General features: G+C 32.0%; 1 protein-coding gene across 1 annotated transcript; it reads left to right on the top strand.

Annotated features, from left to right (window-relative positions):
- Positions 1–221: 221 nt before the first annotated feature.
- On the top strand, positions 222–3,093 carry LOC109595150 (F-box/LRR-repeat protein 14). Its single transcript, XM_020010445.2, has one exon. The coding sequence runs from the start codon at positions 332–334 to the stop codon at positions 1,697–1,699; it is 1,368 nt and encodes a 455-aa protein (XP_019866004.1). The 5' UTR covers positions 222–331; the 3' UTR covers positions 1,700–3,093.
- The last annotated feature ends 18,802 nt before the right edge of the window (positions 3,094–21,895 follow it).

The following is a 21,895-nucleotide window of genomic DNA, read 5'->3' as shown; positions in this document are numbered from 1 at the left end:
CGTCCGTCCGTCCGTCCGTCCGATGTCGGTAGTTTCTACGTTGATTCGGTCGGGGCGCTTGCGACCGGTCGAAAACCGCCCTCGAAGTGGTGGGGGACCGGCATCCTCGTGCAACTTAAAAATGCCGCCGTGAGCAACCGAATCGATACGAGGCCGGGGCGTCACGTGACGCGCGCGCCGCCCAATCAGAGCAGAAGGCAGTCGACTGTTGTGAGTCGCACCGCTCCGTGATCAGTCTGAAGTGAGATGTCGCCGGGGTTGGGTGTCGCCGGTGCGAGTCAACTTCCACACGTAGCGCGCTGTTGAGTCGTGTGCAAAGCGGAGTACGAAAATGATGGAGGATCCGACGCAGGTGTTGTACACCGAGTTACCAGTGCCCCTGCTGTCCACTGCGGCCCTGCTCAGGCACCACCACCGCTACCAGCCCTACGGCAGGCTGCACCAGCCGCAACACTTTCTTCCACATTCCGCCGTCCACGAGCTGCACGCTCTGGCCAGGACCATCGAGGAGGAGGACGACCAACTAGACGACTATGATCTGGGTAAGACGCACATTTCCTGCCTCTACCCGGAAATACTGGCCATCATATTCAGTTACCTGGAGGTAAGGGACAAGGGTCGGGTGGCACAGGTGTGCACCGCGTGGAGGGACGCAGCTTATCTCAAGTCCGTGTGGCGCGGCGTCGAGGCCAAGCTGCACCTACGGAGGACCAACCAGTCCGTGTTCGCTTCCTTGGTGAAGCGCGGCATCAAGAAGGTCCAGGTGCTGTCGTTGCGACGGTCCCTCCGGGAGGTGGTCCAGGGTATTCCCAACATTGAGTCGCTCAATTTAAGCGGGTGTTACAGCGTGGCGGACGTCGGCATCTCGCACGCCTTCGTCAACGAGGTGCCGTCGCTCACGCAGCTCAACCTGTCGCTGTGCAAACAAGTCACCGACAACTCGTTGGGCAGGATCGCCCAGTATCTAAAGAACTTGGAGGTGCTGGAGCTGGAGGGCTGCTCCAGCGTGACAAATACTGGCCTGGTGCTAATCGCCTGGGGCTTGAAGAAACTCAAAAGACTGAATCTCCGCTCCTGTTGGCACATCAGCGACCAGGGCATCGAGCATTTGGCCGGAGGCAACGTCAATTTGGAGTACTTGGGCCTGCAGGACTGTCAGCGGCTCTCCGACGAGGCGCTTAAGCACGCCACCTTTCTGCCCTCGCTCAAGTCGATCAACCTTAGTTTTTGCATTAGTATTACGGACAGTGGACTGAAACACTTGGCCAAAATGACGAGTTTACGCGATTTGAATCTGCGTTCTTGTGATAACATTTCGGACATCGGCATGGCCTATTTGGCCGAGGGTGGTTCGAGGATATCCTCGCTGGACGTGTCGTTCTGTGACAAAATCGGTGATCAGGCTCTCGTGCATATCTCCCAAGGACTGTTCAATCTGAAAAGTTTGTCGCTGAACGCCTGTCAGATCTCTGACGAGGGACTGTTCAAGATCGCCAGCACCCTACTCGATCTGGAGACCCTCAACATTGGTCAGTGCAGTAGAGTGACGGACAAAGGTTTAACAACAGTGGCGGAAGCACTGCAAAAACTCAAGTGCATAGACTTGTACGGCTGCACCAGGATTACGACTGTCGGACTGGAACGGATCATGAAACTACCCCAGCTTAGTCTCCTCAATCTGGGACTGTGGGTTAGGTGAAACGTATTTAATATGTAGGATTTTTTTATGTACACACGTTTATGAAATTTTGTGGTTACCCCCGGACTGTTTCTAATAAACGAGCTGCGAATGCCTAACGGCTAAATGAATCTATTATATTGGAACCTTTGCTTTCGGATACGCTGCCAGTTTCGACTGAAGTTTTCCGACATTGTTTGAATTTACGAAATTCCCCGCAGACTTCCAAAACGATGCTTATATACATTTGCTGCTTTAGACTGATTTGTATACTAATTCTTTTTTTCTGTAATTAATTAATAATCATGTATGTATGTTCAAAAGATGTAAATGGAAAATGGGATCTACTCAACATATGATGTTCCATTCACGCAATAACCACCAAATTTTAAAAACGTGCAAAGAGCTGTGATAGATATTAAACGAATGACGTAAGTGCGACTAAGTGAAATTACCGATAGGCTAATATATATTATATTATATATTATTCAATTTAACCAATGAGAATAGATCATATCGGCGATGCAAATTTTTTTTCTTCTCTCTTCTTGCAAAACCAACGTTTTTCAATTCAACAATTGGATCTAGTTTCATGAATATTAGGCAATACGTATTAAAAAAAAAAACTCATTCCGGGCATGTGTCGTCTGACGTGATCATTTTTTAGACATTTAAAAAAAAAGATCAACAGGTCATGTGTGTTTAGGAGTTGTCGTTGTGAAAAAATCTTTTGCTGGTCGATTGATTTATTCAAGGGAAATCACTATATAGGCCTATTTCTTGGCGACCAAAGCATCATATTGTTTATGGAAATAAATGGTATCGTTACGTTTGTTCTAAATTAGAACTATTGAGTAGATTTATGGCCGATTGCAACAAATTATTTAAATTTTTACGTGTCCCCCCGCCTCGCAATTCGAACAGTGACTGTCGTCGGATTCGTTGGGGTTGTTTTTCGGGGATTTTTAACGAAATTTTCATAATATTGTATAATTTCTTGTGATAGCGGATAACAATCGATGTTGCGGACTTGGGTTTGCGAAACAGCATCATCATTCATTGAATATTTGTTGAAAGTTGTTTTTTTTTAAACGTTGTTTTCTGTGTAAAGATGTTATTCCGACGGATTACGCTTTAAATGTAATAGTTTAAGTTTTGACTGACATTATTACGTTGAGAACTAAGATGCAATTCTTGTTTGCCTTAATTTTTTAGATACATTTTTGTATTAGTTTACCGGCCATATTTGTTATAAAGATCCGATGTGTAGCAGGCATGCTCTCGGGTCGTCTGTAAAAATTGTACAGTGATAATTATATTGTATATTTGAACGTAAAAGTTATCAATATTTGTTACTATTACGTTATGTTTTTATAAATTGGACAAATTTAAATAAAATAAAAATGTAAATCATACTACTTGTTTTATTGAAGGCCACCCACGCTTCGAATAGTTTCAATGTTTAACGTGAATTCCGAATTTGCAACGTACAACGTCAGAAATAATGTGAAAAAATTGGTATCGAACAGTTTTATGGAGGCGATACTTGACACATTCAAAATTTTTCTGTTAAAATGGGTATCGATATTATATTTGAACGGGGCGATACCCATTTTACGTTTTGGTGACACGTGGTGATTTACACCGTAAAGTTTGAAAGGTTAATTTTCGGCTAGATGCTTAATTTTTTTTTTGGCCACACATAATAAATTAAACATGTCTCCTTGTTAATCGCAAAACCGGTACGGCCAAAAATATGTACCGGTTAAAGTCTGTTTTCGAAACGTTTTAATCTAGCCGTAATTTGTGTTTTATTTTACGTGTGCCGCTTTATACTTTTAAATTTGTGAAATTTGTTCCACGAACGAAAAGTGGTCGTTTACTTTTTGACCAAATACAAAAGCTTTCGCAGGTCGTTTTATACCTGGAAGTCGTACCGCAACAAAATATGTAGTGTTATTCGTCAGTTTCCAACTAAATTTTAATACCTTTATTTGGGAACTTTGAACCTTTCAGTTTTTCGACATTAATCGATGTCCACCTCTAAAGATAAGTACATTTATTCTTATAATATTAATCTATTAATTAAGTTTACTTGAATATTTTTATAACCCACTTATAATAAAAACATTTCACTTTTTGTAAATGTGTAACAACATAGAAGACATTATTTAATAAACAAACGATGGTACGTAATTATATCAGATAATTATGAATTTATTAAAGTTTACTTCATTTTATGGGGCCAAAAATCCTGTCTAAATTAATCCTAATATTAACTTGTTCATAAAATGGCTCAGCCTTTCAGTTGTAGCTTTCTTGATTAAACATTAGTTGTGAAATGCAATTTTCCGCAAATCTCAATTTGTCCCAAATTTTCGCAATTATCCAGAAGAAAACGTAATGCCAAAACAAAATAACGTTTTATCAACAAATACAATCAAGTTAAATTTCATTGCACACAAAATATTATTTCCATTTCTTGATACACCCTAAAAATTAAAAAATCACATTGGAATAACGTACAGTGGGTGCAACAGTAGTCGGATAATTAATTGCAACTTCCACATGCAGGAAACCTGATTATATTACAGTAAATAAATTCGAGGTTATGCCTTTTTTTATTCACAATAGCTACAAGGAAGAAATCCAGTCGCTAGTCAAGAATACGCATCGAATTACAGCAGTAATCACCGTAATTATATTTTAAATGTTGTATGGTGATACACATTAATTTTTCAGCGTGATGTGTGTTATTACAGGTAAATTGTTGTGATTAAAATTGTGTTTGAATGAGCGAGCAGATATTTCACAAGAAGAAAATTACGATTTTTATGGATTTACAATGGCCGTGGTGTGAGAAGGGAACAACAACAGCAACAGCAACGTTGAAATTATGTTATCCGAGGCGAAAAAATATTATTTAAGATGTATCTATGTACTATGTATATATGTTGTATATGAGTGAAACTGCATGTGGGTAACGTCGACGTAAAAATCTACCTGAGAAATCGTCGGGCGGCTATTTATATTTCTACCTGCTTTCCACAAGTGTTTTCGTAAAAATGCCACAAGAAATTAGGTTTCTTGCATACCTGAGATATGAATTCTCGTTTCCGAACGCGCTCGAAACCGCTAAACGATCGTCGATGTTAAAAACTTGTGTAAACGTTTCTGGTGCTTAATATTTTATTTTTAACTGCGCCAAATGCTAACCCAAAAATTCAATTTTTAAAAAAATATCCGTTTTATGATTTTAATAATTAAGCTGTTTATAATTTTGAATTTCTGTAGTAATACGCACATGATCATTAATCAATAATGTGATTTGTAAATTTCATGTGGAAGGTAAATGCAAAATATAATACAAAAATATGTACATTTATTTATGCAAAACATTGTGAAACTGAAATATACATATTCGTGTTACCTAACGTGTTTTAATATAAAATATGGTATAAATTTGATAAGATACTTACCGTGTATTTGCTTATTTTAAAAATAGAATCGACATTTCTATGTGGAAAGCTTTTTTCCATAAATCATTTATTATTCGAAAATGCGTTGTAATCGGTAAGAAAAAATGGTTTTGGTTGGATGGAGAAATTAAAATTAAATTAGTACGTTTCTAGCATTTCTAAAAAACGACCACGAATTAAAATATAGTGTGGCCCATTTCAGTAGATTAGTGTGCTTGTTAAAATATCTTTAAGTAGTGCCATTAGTTGTAGCCAGTATTTGATATTGTCATTGGTTTTTGAAATATTATTCCATGGTTTGGTTGATCAGAATGTAATTTGTAACTGTGACACAGGCTTATTAATATGCAACATATTTATGAAATTTCCTATGTACCCATTTTGAAGCCTACTAAATTCGATGATTCATAATAGTGTTTTTTTTTTTTGATACCAAAAATGTTACAGTAGACCTCCATTGGATGATTCAGAAAACTTTTTTATAGGATGCTTAGTGGTGTCGTTATGATGTATCAGATAAAAGTTAACTTGTAGTCTTGTTGGCACTAAGAATTAAACTGTTTATAAGAACTAATATGTTAAATTACGTTAAATTTATTCCACGATTTAAAATTTAATTTAAAATTTTTAACCACGCAATTGACTTATTAATATGAAATTTCCTATGTATCCATTTAGAAGCTTAAGAATTCAATGATTCATGCTTAATCAATTTTTCTCAATTTTTGATAATAAAAGGTGTTACAAGATACCTCAGTTAGATGATACAGAAAACAATTTTATATGATGTTTAGGTCTTCATAATTTGGTTAGTTCTTTTTAAAATATCTTTAAAATTTGACAATGTGTAACTAGGTGGTGTCCTTAGTTTATCAGCCAAAATTAAACTAAGAATAAAACTGTTTATAAGAACTAATATGTTAATTTACCACCATATATTTTTTATTTCACGATTTAGCTGATTCATGAGAAGAACGACATTTTTAACCATGCCATAGACTTATTAATATGAAATTTCTTATACACCCTTAGTAAATTCAATGATTAATGCTTAATCAATTTTTTTCATTTTTTTATATTAAAAAATATTACAGGATTCATCGATTAGACAATTTTATAAGATGTCTCGTTCACACTAAGAATAAAACTGTTTATAAAAACTTATATGTTACGTTACTCATATATTATTTATTCCACGGTTTAGCTGATAAGAAAAAATAAATTCATTAGAAGAATGACATTTTTAACCATGCTACAGACTTGTTAATATGAAATTTTCTATGAACCCATTTTGAAGGTTAATAAATTCAATGATTCATGTTTAATCAATTTTCCTCATTTTTCGATACTAAAAGATGTAATGGGATACATCGGTTAGATGATATAGAAAACAATTTTATAGGATGCTTAGAGAGTTTCCATAATCAGATTAGTCACTTTCTTCAAAAATATTTTTAACATTTTAGAATATATTTGATACTGTCTGATCTTTTTCAAATATTATTTTATGGTTTGATTGATCAGAATATAATATTTAACTATATCACAGACTTAATTAATTAATATTAATAATAGATATTCTCACCTTAAATTCTATATTTTAAAAAAATCAATTTTTCTTATTTTTCATTCCAGTGACTTTAATTTGATGATACATAAAACAATTTTTATAGCACACAATAGAAGTTTTTATTCACCATTTTTTGAGCTATTATTAATTAAAATCGAATTATAAATAAAAATGTTACGAGGGCGTGTGCATCTTAAGTGGGCTACATCGTACGCATATGGCTGAGAAATTCACAAAACCATTACATTTATATACTCGCTGTAATTTGGTATAAATACTGGACTCAAAAAAACCCATTGTGCACCCATTAAACTTTCAATTCAGCCAGTTTTCTTCTCTTTCAAGTTCAATTAGCGCCTGCAGTGATTTTTTTTTCTCCAACATTTAATTATTATTAATTACCGTCGACTGCTTTATTCAATAAATACATCGCGTCCGATAATACAATGAGAAGGAATGCGTCAAACGCTTTGTGTTCCATTCTACGATCGTTGCATAATAAATTAATGACTTTTTTTCTCTCGACGAAAGGCCCCAAGGTTAATGCGGTTTAGGTATGGAAAAGTGCCTAGGAAAAGCGCATGATTTCATGAACGAATCATTTTATGTGGGATGACTCGAAGACAACAACGACAACAACAACTTTATATTCAACTGGGTGTATTATTAATAATAATGATAAAACTCATTGTTGCACACTAGCGTACATGGAAAAAAATTAAACGGCGGATTTACTTCCAACATCCAATTGGATGGTAGTGAAAAAAAATGTTCTACGTATACTGTGAGTCAGCGAAGTGGCTGAACGTTGAGGGTCATATACTTTGGTACAAATGCACCGCACATACGTATGTACACGACTGGATAATATTATATGAATGGGTCTCTTGTCAATTCAGTATAATTTAAGTAATTTGATACATCGTTCACGCACATTTCAAACGCAGGAAGTGGCTGAATTATTTATAAATTCGACGCTCCAACACAACACCGTACAAGATATTCTAATTTAACATGTGTTTTTATATTCAAATTGTGTGCCGTTGTTGTTGTTGTTGTTGAAAATGGCATAGTAACAGAAAATATTGTTAATACAAATATTTTCTTTGAACCTATTGTGTGTGTGTGTGTGTGTTTTACATTTTTCCTGGCTGTTATAATAAAAATGTTTAATATCCTGAATTTACAGTTCTTCCTTTTCTATTTGTATCGATAATATTTTATTGGTGGAAACGTAACGAAACATAAATATGCAATGCACTTTTACGGGGTGGGTTTCAGTTCTTATTGCACATTAAACGCCTTGTTTTTATTGAGACCTCCGCAATCAAATAACGTCTAATAATAATATGTAATTTGCGATGTAAAGAACAAAATGGGTTATGAGTTTATAAAATTTTTAATAAGACTTTTATAATATTTTTACGTTTAGGAATATGGATGTTTATGGCCGGCTTATCATGGTGCCTAGAAAATGATAAAACACAAGGCATGGCAACCTGTTCACGTTGCGCCCATTTTGTGCGTCATTTGCTTTATCTTAAAAAGGATACGGACTCGCACACACACATGCATACACATCACGAGAGAATCTTTTGTGAAGTGCCTGGCTTTCTATACATTATGTACTTCGCTATTAATAAATGATAAACACCGAATTAGAAAAGTTAACTGCTCCTAAGTAGTATTTCGAGTTAAACTATTTACATTCATTATAATAATGATTTCTAAGTACGGAATGTACGTAAGGTATTTGTGTTACGAACAGAATTTGTGTTTTAGCTTTACATCTGCCTTTTTTCTTTTTAATCACGTGTCTTATCAGTTTGGGGAATCGTATATATGAAAACATGTTTTTGACTGATACTGTCCTTTCGTTTCGTTTTATTTTTTAATGGGGGGGAGACATACGAACCACAATATTAACGTAAATTACCTTATTCCTGCATTTTTTGTTTTGTTTTGGTTAAATCGTGCACCTTCCCCGTACGTTTCCACGACGAGAGGCCCGCAATTATGCGATGGGGAAAAAACAAGAGAGAGAAAAAAATAGACAAGATAAAATTGTCCTCCTACGATTAGATCCAGTTTGACGTTGGGTACTCCCACCCACCGTCGGACCGTTCCGTTTCCACATTGCACACAAGAACGTGCAACATCTCGACGGCATAAAATTATTAGCAAACAAGTTACCTAATTATAATTTCCCAATGCTCTGAGATTTTTCCGATCGGTACGGTGGAGAATAATGAATGCGTAATGAAGGAATGAATATTAATTCTAGGAAAAGCACACGTGTATGTATCTACGAGGTGAATTTATTTGTTTATCGTACACGAAAAGTCTTATCTCCTATTTGTGCACTCATATAATTAATCACATGTTTGAATTTTGTGCTCGGATAAAAATATCGCCGTACCCGCTACTGTAAATACGGACCACGAACGCGATCGGTGACAAAATTATTTCGTACTTAACAATCATTATGGGATCATGTTCTTGAATTTTTTTTGGTTTATCTCTAGATTCTATTCGTTTATGTAAATAGTAACAAATTATAATTATTAAAAATATTTTTTATTGTATATTCGTACTTAAATAATTATTTTTCTCTAGCTCGAAAAATGGATAATAAAAAAACAAAACAACTATAAAAGCAATTTTCTGTATCATTCAATTTTTTTATGTATCATTAAATTTAGTGAGCTTCATAATTTTATTATATAATATATTGCATAATAATAAGCCTGTGACGTAGTTAAAAATTACATTCTTTTAATAAATTTATTTCATCTGATCAAATAAATTTTTTACAATGAAAATAGAACAAAAATTGATTCTGGCATTTTTTATTAAAAAAAAACAAATTCTTAGAATTTAGCCTACTTCAAAATGAATACACAACTAATTTCGTTAAAAAATTAAAAAAGGCATTTTTCTAATGAATCTTTTCTTCTGATCAAATAAATTCAAGAGATAGAGAATAAAAAATCTATCGAGGTATACTATACATTTTTTTAGAAAAATTAATTCGGACATTTTTTAATAAAATAAATAAATAAATAAATTCTCATTAGATTTTAGCATACTTCAAAATGGACATAACAAATTTCGTTAAAAGATTAAAAATGGCGTTTTTCTAATGAATTTATTTCTTCTAATCAAATAAACTCAAAAACTAGACAATAAAAAACTTTATCACGGTAAATTATACATATTTTTACAATGAAAATATAACAAAAATTGATTTTTTAGTAAAACAATATATTCTCCTTAAAATTTAATCTACTTCTAAATTATTACATCACAAAATTTATTAATAAATTTAAAAAAGGCATTTTTCTAATGAATTTTTTCTTCTGATCAAATAAATTCAAGAGATAGAGAATAAATAACTCTATCGAGGTATACTATATATTTTTTACAATGAAAATATAACGAAAATTGATTCTGGCATTTTTTAATAAAACAAATAAATAAATAAATTCTCCTTAGAATTTAGCATACTTCAAAATAAACTCAAAAAATTAGATAGATAAATTTCGTTAAAAAATTTAAAAAGAAGGCATTTTTCTAATGAATTTATTTCTTCTAATCAAATAAATTAAAAAGATAGAGAATAAAAAACTATCGAAGTATACTACACATTTTTTTACATTGAAAATATAACAAAAATTGATTCAGGCACATTTATCATACTTGAAAATGAATATATAAGAAATTTCATTAAAAAAATTATAAAAGACAATGAATTTATTACAATGATTTATATAATTTATATAAAAACAAATGCTTTTTTCTGATGAATTTTTTTTGTCTGATCGACTAAAGCCAAAAGATGAACAATAAAAAACCCATCAGTATATACTATATATACTTTATATACAATAAAAACTAATAAAACAGCATTATTCGAAATAAATACATAACAAATTTTGTGAAAAAAAATATAATAAAAATGGCTTTTCAAAAAGAGTTTATTTAATTTGATTAACAAACCGCGGAATAAAATATATTTGAACGAAACAAATGGTATTATAACACAACAACACTTGATGCCAACAAAACCACCAAGTTTAATTTTGTCTTATTAATATGCAATATTTTTTCATTGTACAACTTTTCAATCAATTTATTCAATGTTTAGTATAATATATGTTACAGTGGTTTTGTGTATTATAAAGTTTTTATTATCATTTGTATTGTTACGTTATTGTCCATTAAAAACGAGTTATAAATAAGAGTTACGGGGATATGTCCAAAAATTATAAAAATAATGTGCATTCAATTGATGGTTTAAATATTTGATTCTTTGATAGTTATAATGATATTATTATCTAAGAATCTTTATATTATCTCACTGTTAGATCTCAGATTAACGCTTCTTGAAACATTTTTAAAGAAAAAATTAAAATTGGGCATTGATTAGAAGATGATACTTTTTGATGGTGATCAAAGAAGTTTTGTTGATTTGATTTGTTTTCATCAAAGATGCCCTAATAAATTTTTCTCAATTTATCACTGAAAAAATAGTAGATAGTAGTAGTTGGACTCAGATTTGATAAACTACTCGTGTTATTAAATTAATCATAGAATATGTCCTACTGAACTTAGTTATTTCAAAGTAATAAACAAAGCATTTTTCGAAAATTTAGAATTTCTCACATGTTATCGTGGGCATAAATTTAAAATTGCCCAATCAATCGGCATGTCATTTAGTAACGCCCATCGAAAATAGACAAATTCGTGAACAGCAACAAAATAATGCTTTTCTGCAGTGAATACATGTCTAAAAATACCCGGCAATTATTATTAAAGCTTATCTGCGTATCGTGAAAGCATGCGTTGCATGTGGAAAATGAATTTATATATTTTTTATTCCCGCATTCGTCACGAACCAAAGACATACTCACAAAGGCGTCTGAATCGTTCAGCAAAAGAAATGAGAAAAAAATTAAATAAAATAAATAAATTCATAAACAAAGATGTGTTGGCTGTTTGAACGGAAAACGAGTTTAGAACAAGGTCGATTATATGATTAATAATAAGTCGTAATATTTGTGGAATTTTATCCGCACAACGTAAGTGTTGGGAGGAAAAATTAATATTATTGAAAAATGCAAATTAATCGTTGTTACAATGAAATTTATGCACCTGAAACAGTCGCTGGTTTCAATTAATTAACCTTGCGAATAAAATTTAAACTGTTCAAATTGTTCAGTTCCTTCTAAAACACTTTCAACGGGGGTGAGTGTTCGCTTCACTACGAAAATAGTTTATTATAATTTTGACTCTAGGATCAATATTTTGCACGGATTCATTATCGGGCATAATGTTAAAAATAGTTGTTTCAAAGTTTAATATACATTCATATTTAGTTACGATAGGATGGAGATGATGGAAAGCGGCATGAGCGGCATATCTGCTTTAAATAACGATAAGATCCGATGAACAGTTCAGCTAGTAGGCCTAGACTGAAATTTCAAAAGCAACTTGTCAACTGTCACGGATTAGAACAGAGTTTCTCAAACCGATAGTCCCTTTTGATTTTCATTTCACTGAACGCCTTATCTTGGCATGTTTTATTTGAAAAAAAACCTCGTATTCATTCCGACGAAAGTTTAAACGGTTTCAGTGATCTCTCTCGCAGTCGTCGTTCATTTAAGTTAGCAATTAAAAATAAATTAATGACACCATTTTGAGTTGTTTTATTTAAAAACCCAAACAATACCCTTTACAATCGCACACACGAATCGTTCTTCGTCCATGCAGTTGGGGCCGTTGGGCCGAAAAGTTGAGGACCGCAGACGCAGACAACGCACAGCATCCCAAGGAGTTCTTTCTACGTGTGTGTGTGTGTGTGTATGCGGAGGCAAAATCCAGGTAAGTCGACGATACCAGGTAGAAAACCAAACAAAACGCCGACCGTCGTATATTTTATACGCCGAGATTCGTTTTAATTAAATGGTTTTATCCGAAAACAATACGGCTTGATTGTGACCGTGAATCCGAAATTTATATCGAAAAAATTACGAAGTTGCTCCGCCCGCAGTTTTTCACTGTCTACGGGATAATTTGAATAAAATTTTTTTGAGCAATCGCCGCTTTCTTAATTGTCTAGGTCCTTGGGGAATTTTACGCATATTAAAAAGTACATAGGTCAAAGACAGATCAGTCATACATGTGTATGTATGATAAACATTTATCTAAGCGCAGGATGTCCCAAGTTGGTCAGAAAAAAACTAAATTAGGTGTTGTCTCAATCAATTTTTTGAATTTGACGTTGATTATGACTGTAAAATACCCTTCAAAATATCAACCAAATTTGGAAAATTTAAAAATGTATGGGTTTATTATCATTTAACAAAACTTAAAACAAATATACATATATTACATTAAAATTTTGAGATTATATGTGTATTTTTATTTCAAATAGAAGGTGTAATTAAATATGCCTTTAATATGTTAACATGAAAAAATCGAGGTGTCCAAAAATATATGATTTGTGATTATCACATTATCTTTACTTAAGATATTTCTGACTTATTTCAGGATAATTAGTATTGTTGACTATGAAATATTTAGGATATAATTGATAACATATTTTGTTTTGTTTTTATTTAGTCTGAAAACTCGAAGGTTTGTTTAACTCGAAGCAAACTGATTCAGTCCAGGGTGAAAATTATGTGTAATTTTTATTTTTTTTTTTTCGATTGTAATTAGGAATTTGTAAATAACACTGTAAAATTCGTTAACGATACTTTTGTCAAATGTCATTCATATTCGGTAGTTGTAACATGACCATGTCCCAAAAATACTTTTTTCTATATGTTTCATGAACGATAAAATTAAATAACTCAAAATTTACTAGAAATGTTAGCCAAACATAATTAAATTTAATCTTTTTAAAAATAAATAATTTGTGTAAATTATCTTTAGTGGTGTGGATATTTTTGTCAAATTTCGAGATATGTATTTAATATTGTTGTATATGAAACAAATAAAAAATAATATTTTTTATAAATAACTATGGCGAAGCTACCAGATATTTGACAAGTTTTATTAATGTATATTAATAATTGATAATTTGTTTACATATAATAATTATATACAAGTTCTTGAGATTTAAATAAATTCAAAATTTTATTTGATTAAAAATGTGATATCTATGTTTCATAAACAACAATGTTATTGATCTCTAAATTTATCAATCAGTTAATATATTATTTGTCATATATTAAATTATCTTTAGCTAAAATATAAATGAAATTTCTGATATATTTCGATATATTTAATATTCATAAAATACATAAAATATAATATTTTTAGTGTCTATGTTAAAGCTACTAAATAATATTAATATAATAGTCAACAAAATTATTATTGAAGTACTTTATTAATTTGTCGAAAATTAGTTATTAATGAAGACATTTAATTTTTAAATGGACCCGGTAGTATGTCAAAACAAAAAATTGAGATTTCAAAATTTGGTTTGTGATATAAAATTTGCTTTTCAACAAATATAAACATAAAATAAATTATCTGTTCCACCTTCGTTGTTCCATAGATAATGTCATTTTATAAATGACAAGAAATATTGTTACACCTTAGTTACAAATTATATATATAATATTGTTGCATGTGAAACAAATAGAAACTTATATTTCTCTAATGTGACCATATCAAAGCTACCTTTGATTAACTAGTTTTGGAAACTTAAATCATAGACAACAATGTTAATTTTCTCGAAATTAATTAAATTATAAGTTATAAAATACAACTAAATTTCTAGTGAATTTCGAGATATGTAATATTCTCGTATATAAAACATAATAATATTTTTCATAAGTGACTATATTAAAGATGCCAAATATGATATTTGATCAAAGTATTATTAGAGTATTTTATTACTTTGTTTGAAAATTAAACATTAAGAATGTATCAATTTTACTATTTGAAATAAAATTTCTTAAAATTTTCATGAAATATATTACCTAAAAATGTGGAAAGTAGAAACGGTAGTCGATCAAAATAAAAAAAAGAGTTCTCAAAACTTTAATCAACGTTAAAAAATATTGCCATTAAAATTCTAAAAACATAAATGAAGTAAATTACGCCTCTTTGTTTCATATAAAACTGATAATGTTATCTCGCAATTTACCAGAAATATTGTTATGTCTTACTTAATCACAAATTATTATTTTTTTTATTTGAAAAACTTGTTTTTTGACGTAAAAAAGGCAAATTCGATTATGGTTTCCATTAGAAAAAAAAAGTTGCCATCTCGAAATTTTAATTAAACATTTTTGAAGTAAAAATCTTATACTACGTAAAAAAATTTTACACTTAAATACACAAAACAAATCTACAAAATCTCTATATATTTTACAAATGGTCAGAAATATCAAAATACGTTGAATTTCGATTCGATGTGGTATTTCAAAATGGTACATTGTTGCAATATTTCCATTAATTCGGCTTTCTAAAAGCAAATTTCCTTGGCAACCATTAATTTCCTGACAAGCAATAACCTTGTCAGGTTTATCAGAATGACAAGCAGTGACGTTTCCTTTGTCTACGGATTTTGTTTTTTTTTAGAGCAATCGCCGTCTTAATTGTCGGTCAAAAGATGATTCATTTGTACACACACACACATATATATGATTTATATTTTCTAAGTAAACTTCGAAGCCAGTTTGTTTAATTTGCAATAAAATTTTCACATTGAACTTAAAACACATGCAGTATTAAATAACACTCAATGTTGTTTGTTTTGACTCATGTCGATAGGTGGACCGAACCCGGACAAATATTCATTATTTATTTTATTAAATGTTTATTCGAGAAATCACTCTCGACGAATCGTGGTCCGTCGCCTCGATAACAAACAACCAAATCAAATAAAATATTTAATTGCAGATAAATGTTGTCACGGTTTTTACTGTTTTAATTATATTGTTAGTTAAGTCGCATTTATTGCAACTGTGGCCACCAGCTATTTTACATTTACTTTGGCATTACACTAATAAATCTCATTAGTAGTTTAATTTATGAAAATTTCATACATCTTAAACGCAGTTAATTGCCGTGAATTTTGAATTTCGAAAGGTCGAAATCTGCAGCTGACGACTTCATCATCTGAAATTTTAAACTTCCACATGTCCCATAAAAACGCACTTGCGGCCATCGAAACGACATATGTTTAAGGCCATGAGACCAGTTACAAAAATGGTCAGTCGCACATAAACCTGACAGAAATATAGTTAATAAATTTATAGATTTGGACAAAGATCCTATACTAATATAAAAAAACGCCGCGATCCGTTGCATTAGGAGTAGATAAAACAAGTATAAATCTCGGTTACATCAGACAACTTGGTTCTTTTACGTTTTTCATAATCTGGCTTCGATGCCGATAAAATTCACACACACAAACACAAGTAAAATATGACCGGGGCAGTAAAAGTTGTAAAGTGGCGGATTTAAGATACGATATCTTGCAACGTCCCATCAAAATTTTAATGGGACCGTTTTACGATGGGACGTTTATATTTCCAAGGAGATATGACACACTGACATCGTTTAAAAACCATTGATTGATTTAGATTACCACTAAAAAAAAAAATTGGTGGCTTTTCCAAACAACAGTTCTTCGTCATGTGTCGAAACCGAATGACTCCTGTAGCAGTAGGAGTAATAAAGTTTTGCTTTGTTCATAAACACGTTTTTCAAAAAATAGTTGTGCCCCAATCCCGAGAAAAACGCTAAATCAAGGCAAATTAATTCGTTGGCCCATCGATAAACGTTTCGGAAAGGTGCCGGACCAGTTTCTCAAATCGTCCCATTGTAAAAACGTCCCATAATAGACTTAAAGTAACGCACATCATAATTTATAGGGAACCATTTCTCAATTACGGGCGACAAAGTGCGTTTTTGTCGTCGTGACCGTCGCAAAAATGGCCAGTCAAAACACCGATGATGACCCTACCTACCGCAATACAATTGCACAATCGCTCGTCCCCGGCTTACAAGTGACTTCGGTGACTTTCTTCGAAACAACCGAAAGAGAAAAATCGGACCGGCCCGTTTCGGCGAAGCGACGAAATGAATGGGGATCGGGGATCGGTTTTCGAGCGGTCCACGATGAAATTCATCGAATCCGGTGCACCGAGATCCTGTCAGATCTCCTCCCCTGCCTCGAACCCATGTAAACTGTCACCGAACTGACAAGTCAAGGGGGAGTGTTGGAATTGTTATTCCTAGAATATGAATACGGATAGCTGAAATTCCGCCGCTCTGCGGTCCGTGTCTGGGAACCTTCAGCCACATGTGGTTTTTCTCTCTCTCCGCCGCCGTCGTCGTAAACTTTCGTCGGTGCGGTCAGATTTTTCGACGGCCGACCGAACAACCGTGTGCGAGTTCATAATTTCGGGTGGTGGTGGCGGCCGTGTCGTTCGCAACAAGTGCACGGAACGCAACTACCGTGCCCTCTCTCCCCTTGAATAAATTTTTTTCCATTCCCATGTTCTTAAATCATTTTTAATTGGTTAAATGTGTCTTTCAAATGCCGATCTGGGCCCACTAAATTCGCTCATAATTTTCATGGTTATTTACGGGGAGTCTCGTCTATTTTGTTTCGCACGCAATAAAACAATTTCTAAACAATTAATCGATAATTGATTTGGAGTTGGATTTATTGAGTAGGTACCGTATTTGTTGGGAATAAACTACATTTCCTATGGTAAGAACTTGTGAATATTTCTTTGGTGTTTAACAGTCTAGTTACCTAATTAGTAATGGAACAACCCATAAAAATCTCATTAATGAAGTGGTTTACCACGTTTCCAAACGGCATTTAACATTTTTTATTATAAATGGGTCGCATAACGGTTTTTCTCGTCATGAAGCGATCGATTTTGCTACTTTTTCCGTGGGATTTCAACTATACTTAATGATTATTAATTTTACTAATTAATTTCGACCAATCAAAAAAGCAAAACAAGATATAATACGTTAATATGAGAATCGAGACGAAACCAAGTCAAGCATTTGTTTTTTACATATATTTTTTTAATTTTAAATTGGTTTTTGGCTTGGAAATTTATTAAATTGATCAATTTTGGGATTAATTTCACATATATATTATGCATATTAATTAGAGAGCTGTTAAACGTGTAATTTCTAAAAATTGTTTATCTAATTATTAACATATTAAATTACTCAAGACTATTGCGTTACACGGAAGTATACTTATATTACAACGTATTTTAATATCGTATATTTATTGTTGATAGGCACTTAAACTTTAATTCCCGTAAAAAAAAATTGTAGTTTTAACTAAAAATTTACGGGAATAAAAAAATTTAAGGTTTTATGGACAATACTTTCGGGGGTAGAGTATGTTTCCACCTTAATAAACAGATTCATCTTATGATATCTGACATCTATTGGTATTTTAAACTCGTACACAACCTGACACCGAACTGTCACAGGACATTAAAAACCTGAAGGGTACACTAAAAGTGTTTTCAATGGTAAAATGCACGTGTATAAATGGGGGGTGGCAAAGGCAAAGGCAAAGACGAAGGGACGAATTTTAGGGTGGCCTCAACGGCGGACAGTTTTCTCAGAATCGGAATTTACTGGCACTGCAAGAACACAAAACGGGACCATATTTTATACCTGCGTCTTTATACTAAAAAATATATATTCTTTATGCCGTCCGAGGCCGCTCTTCGGTGGCCATTATGTATGCCCGCACAGGGACGTGCTTTGTCCACGTTTACGGGATTTCTAAGCGGAAGTCCTTGATCGCTGATAGTAATTGATTTTGTTTTACTTTAGGAAGATTTTTGGTCCAACGTCACAAGGCCCGGGAAAGTGGCAGGCGGCCCGTACCACCCCGGAGTTGAGGAGGAATTTTTAATATAAATCGTGTCGCTGTTTTGCAGATGCATTTCTGGGACATAACTTTTGTTATTAACGGACGTTCGGGAGGTCGGGATGTTAAGACAAGTCTGAAAAATCTGGTTGCATTGAGAAAAAATTAGGTTGTAAGTAAAGCGTACGTACATCCGGATCTCAATGTGAAACTAGAACGTTTTCTCAAAGAATAATCAACTGACGTTCATCTGTGTTGTATCCTTCGACCATAGTTAAGCATAAATTTGAGTATATCTTTCGATGATCAATGACGAACTTTTATTGTGCAATTAGTCTAAAAAAAATTGAACCGTGATACGACGTAATTCATTCATCCTTGAACCAATAATGGAATAGACTTAATTCGTTGTATCTGACAATGCAGTGACATGATGCAATGGGCCAGTTCGGTGTTACAGGCAGCTTCCACGACGACGTCGAGGCGATTACTTTCTTGGACGACCGGACGCGCAGTTTTGAGCAGACAGTCCCTTTGAGGTTCACATGTATGGGCTCTCTTTTTCTTTTTTTTTCGTTGTTGTTGTTTGCTCTGGTTGTGAAAATATTTTCGAATCTGAACGAACACTTTTAGATGTTCGAGAAGTTATCTGATGCGACACGAACGTTTATTAAATTTTTTGAATTAAGTTATTGAAAATTATTAATCAAAGTGCATTATGTAGACGGCTTTGAAGTTTTCAAATACGACAAATTCCGCAAATATTGAATATAGAAATCGGCTTGGAATTGCAAACTGATCCATTTCAAATGAGCGGGTAACGCGATTATTAATTTTTTTAGGGAACTTATATTTCAGTAATGAAAAAACTGTATTTTGTTTTGTGGAAGGAGTGCAGATCTATATTGAAATATCTTTGTAATATAGTCTTCGTTGGATATCGAAATTTCCGCCTCATTAAAATAAATAGCTGTGACACATTTGCGAATTGTAAATATTGAAACAAACATAAAAACGGAAACGAAGTAAATTATCCATGATATATCGTTTACTGTTAATGAGGACGTAAATTATTTTGAGTGATTAATTTTCCAGCTGAATTTATTACTATAATTGTTCTGATTGAAAAAATTACCGAGTCGATAATTATATGAAAAATAATAAAGATGTGCCGGATCACAAAAAAAATAATAATTGGCCTATGGTACTTTCTAATCAATGACGATGTTAATTGGGCACAATTTTAACGATAATTTTCATGGAGTTGCACGCCGTATCTTTTTACTATTTAATGGACTTTCGTAGTTGTTCAAAAATGTATTAGCATTCACCCGCAAGTATTATTATAAATGTTATAAATTTTTAAGTTTAGTAGTTTTTAACGCAAATTATAAAAGGAAGAACGAATATAAACCTAAATTATTAAAAAAATGTTTAGTTACACGTTTTCTCTGTGGATTCCCTTTATACAAATCTGAATTAGAAACCATAGTTTGAACCACAAACCGGAAAAACCGTGAGTTATCACAGAACGTTATACAATCTGGAATTGTCTTTGTCACATCGGGGAATTCCGTGAATATTAATTCATTTCAACTTATTCACTGTCTCTAGTTTTAAACGAATTACTATTAAAATTTCCGATAATTATCAAAATTTGGTAATCGTCAAGATAATTATCAATTTTTAATATGTTCTGAATTATTGTTTTACTACATTTAAAGTTAAAGATTGTTTATCAAAAATAATTTAAACAATTATTTAATTTTATATTAATTGTGATTTATCTTATTAATAAAAACAAGCTATTATTCTAAAAAACATTACTAATTTAATTAATTAAGAAAATAAAATAATACAAGTAATAAACAAAGTTTTCTTTAAAGCGAATAATGACAAGTCTTTACCGAGCTTTCTTAATGGTTATTATACATTATAAATTAAAATGTATACATTGGACCCAACTAAAATATATTTAATAAATTTTGTTTTACATACATGTACATGGTGATGAACGTTATAAGTATTTTCTTTAAACATTAATTGCAGTAAGCGGTATTTTTATATCTCTAAGCATATCTGAAATGTTTACGAAAATTGGTATGGTATAAGATACTTATGTAACTTTGTGTATCTTAATTTTTGAGATAGTATATTTTCAAATACAAACCATAATATGACAGAAAAAATCATAATTTACAAAAATTTATAATTTGTGATGCAATAAATTATCTTAAGCTATTAATTACTAAATTTTAAGCAAATTATCATTGGTTAGACAAATATTTTTGTCTAATTTTATATTTGATATCGTTACCATAATTATCTATAAAATTACTGTTTTTCGTATACAGTAGTGGTCATTATTATAGGAACTTTAAAATGTTAAATACATATTTTAACCTTAATTCTTTTTTTTAACGTTTTTTATAAAATAATTAATTTATTATTGTTATTTTGCATAGTATTATAAATACTATTGTATTCTTATTCTATAAAATTTTACATATATTTTTCTTGATTAAACTAATAAATATAGAAATTTATTAACTTTGACCATTTTCCCAATATACAAGTCTATATTCCTTCAAATTTCTTGAATTTGGTTATAAACGTGATCCCCTATGTTTTCTATAAGGTTGATTTCTGGAAATTTGAACGTGGTAGACAAAATATCGATGGTGTTTTAAACAATTCGTCACAATTTTGGATTTGTGTTTAGGTTCATTTTCATGTTGAAACACATTTAATAAGAATCAATATATGAAAGCAAACTGTTGTTTAATATATCCCTATATATAAATCAGTCTAAGGAGGCGTACTCTAAAAGAATTGGAGCATCCCCATAGTATAATTGTACCGCCACCATATTTCACTGTGGTTATCACAAACTTTTTGTGTAGTTTTGTACCTGAAGCATGTTTATCATAAGTGGCACCAACATTTTCTTATGATTTATAATATATATATATATATATATATATATATATATATATATATATATATATATATATATATATATATATATATATATATATATATATATATATATATATATATATATATATATATATATATATATATATATATTTAATAATTTAGATTCATTACTAAAAACTACTTGTCAAAATTGGAGTATCACTCCCATCCATTAACCACATCCTCACAGTGCTTGGACTAATTGGAGCAAATCCCATTTCCTCCAGGTTGGCTTTAATTTCAGTTGATGAAGAGTGGATTGTGTTTTAATATTCAAATTATCCAGTTATCGATTTTTTTTTCAACTT

This window comes from Aethina tumida, chromosome 1, assembly GCF_024364675.1.
Source record: "Aethina tumida isolate Nest 87 chromosome 1, icAetTumi1.1, whole genome shotgun sequence".
Classification (NCBI taxonomy): domain Eukaryota; kingdom Metazoa; phylum Arthropoda; class Insecta; order Coleoptera; family Nitidulidae; genus Aethina; species Aethina tumida.
This window is presented reverse-complemented; position numbering and strand designations above follow the sequence as displayed.

Excerpts from the sequence above, each read along its gene's own strand:
- LOC109595150 (XM_020010445.2), top strand. The coding sequence starts at position 332 with ATGATGGAGGATCCGACGCAGGTGTTGTACACCGAGTTACCAGTGCCC.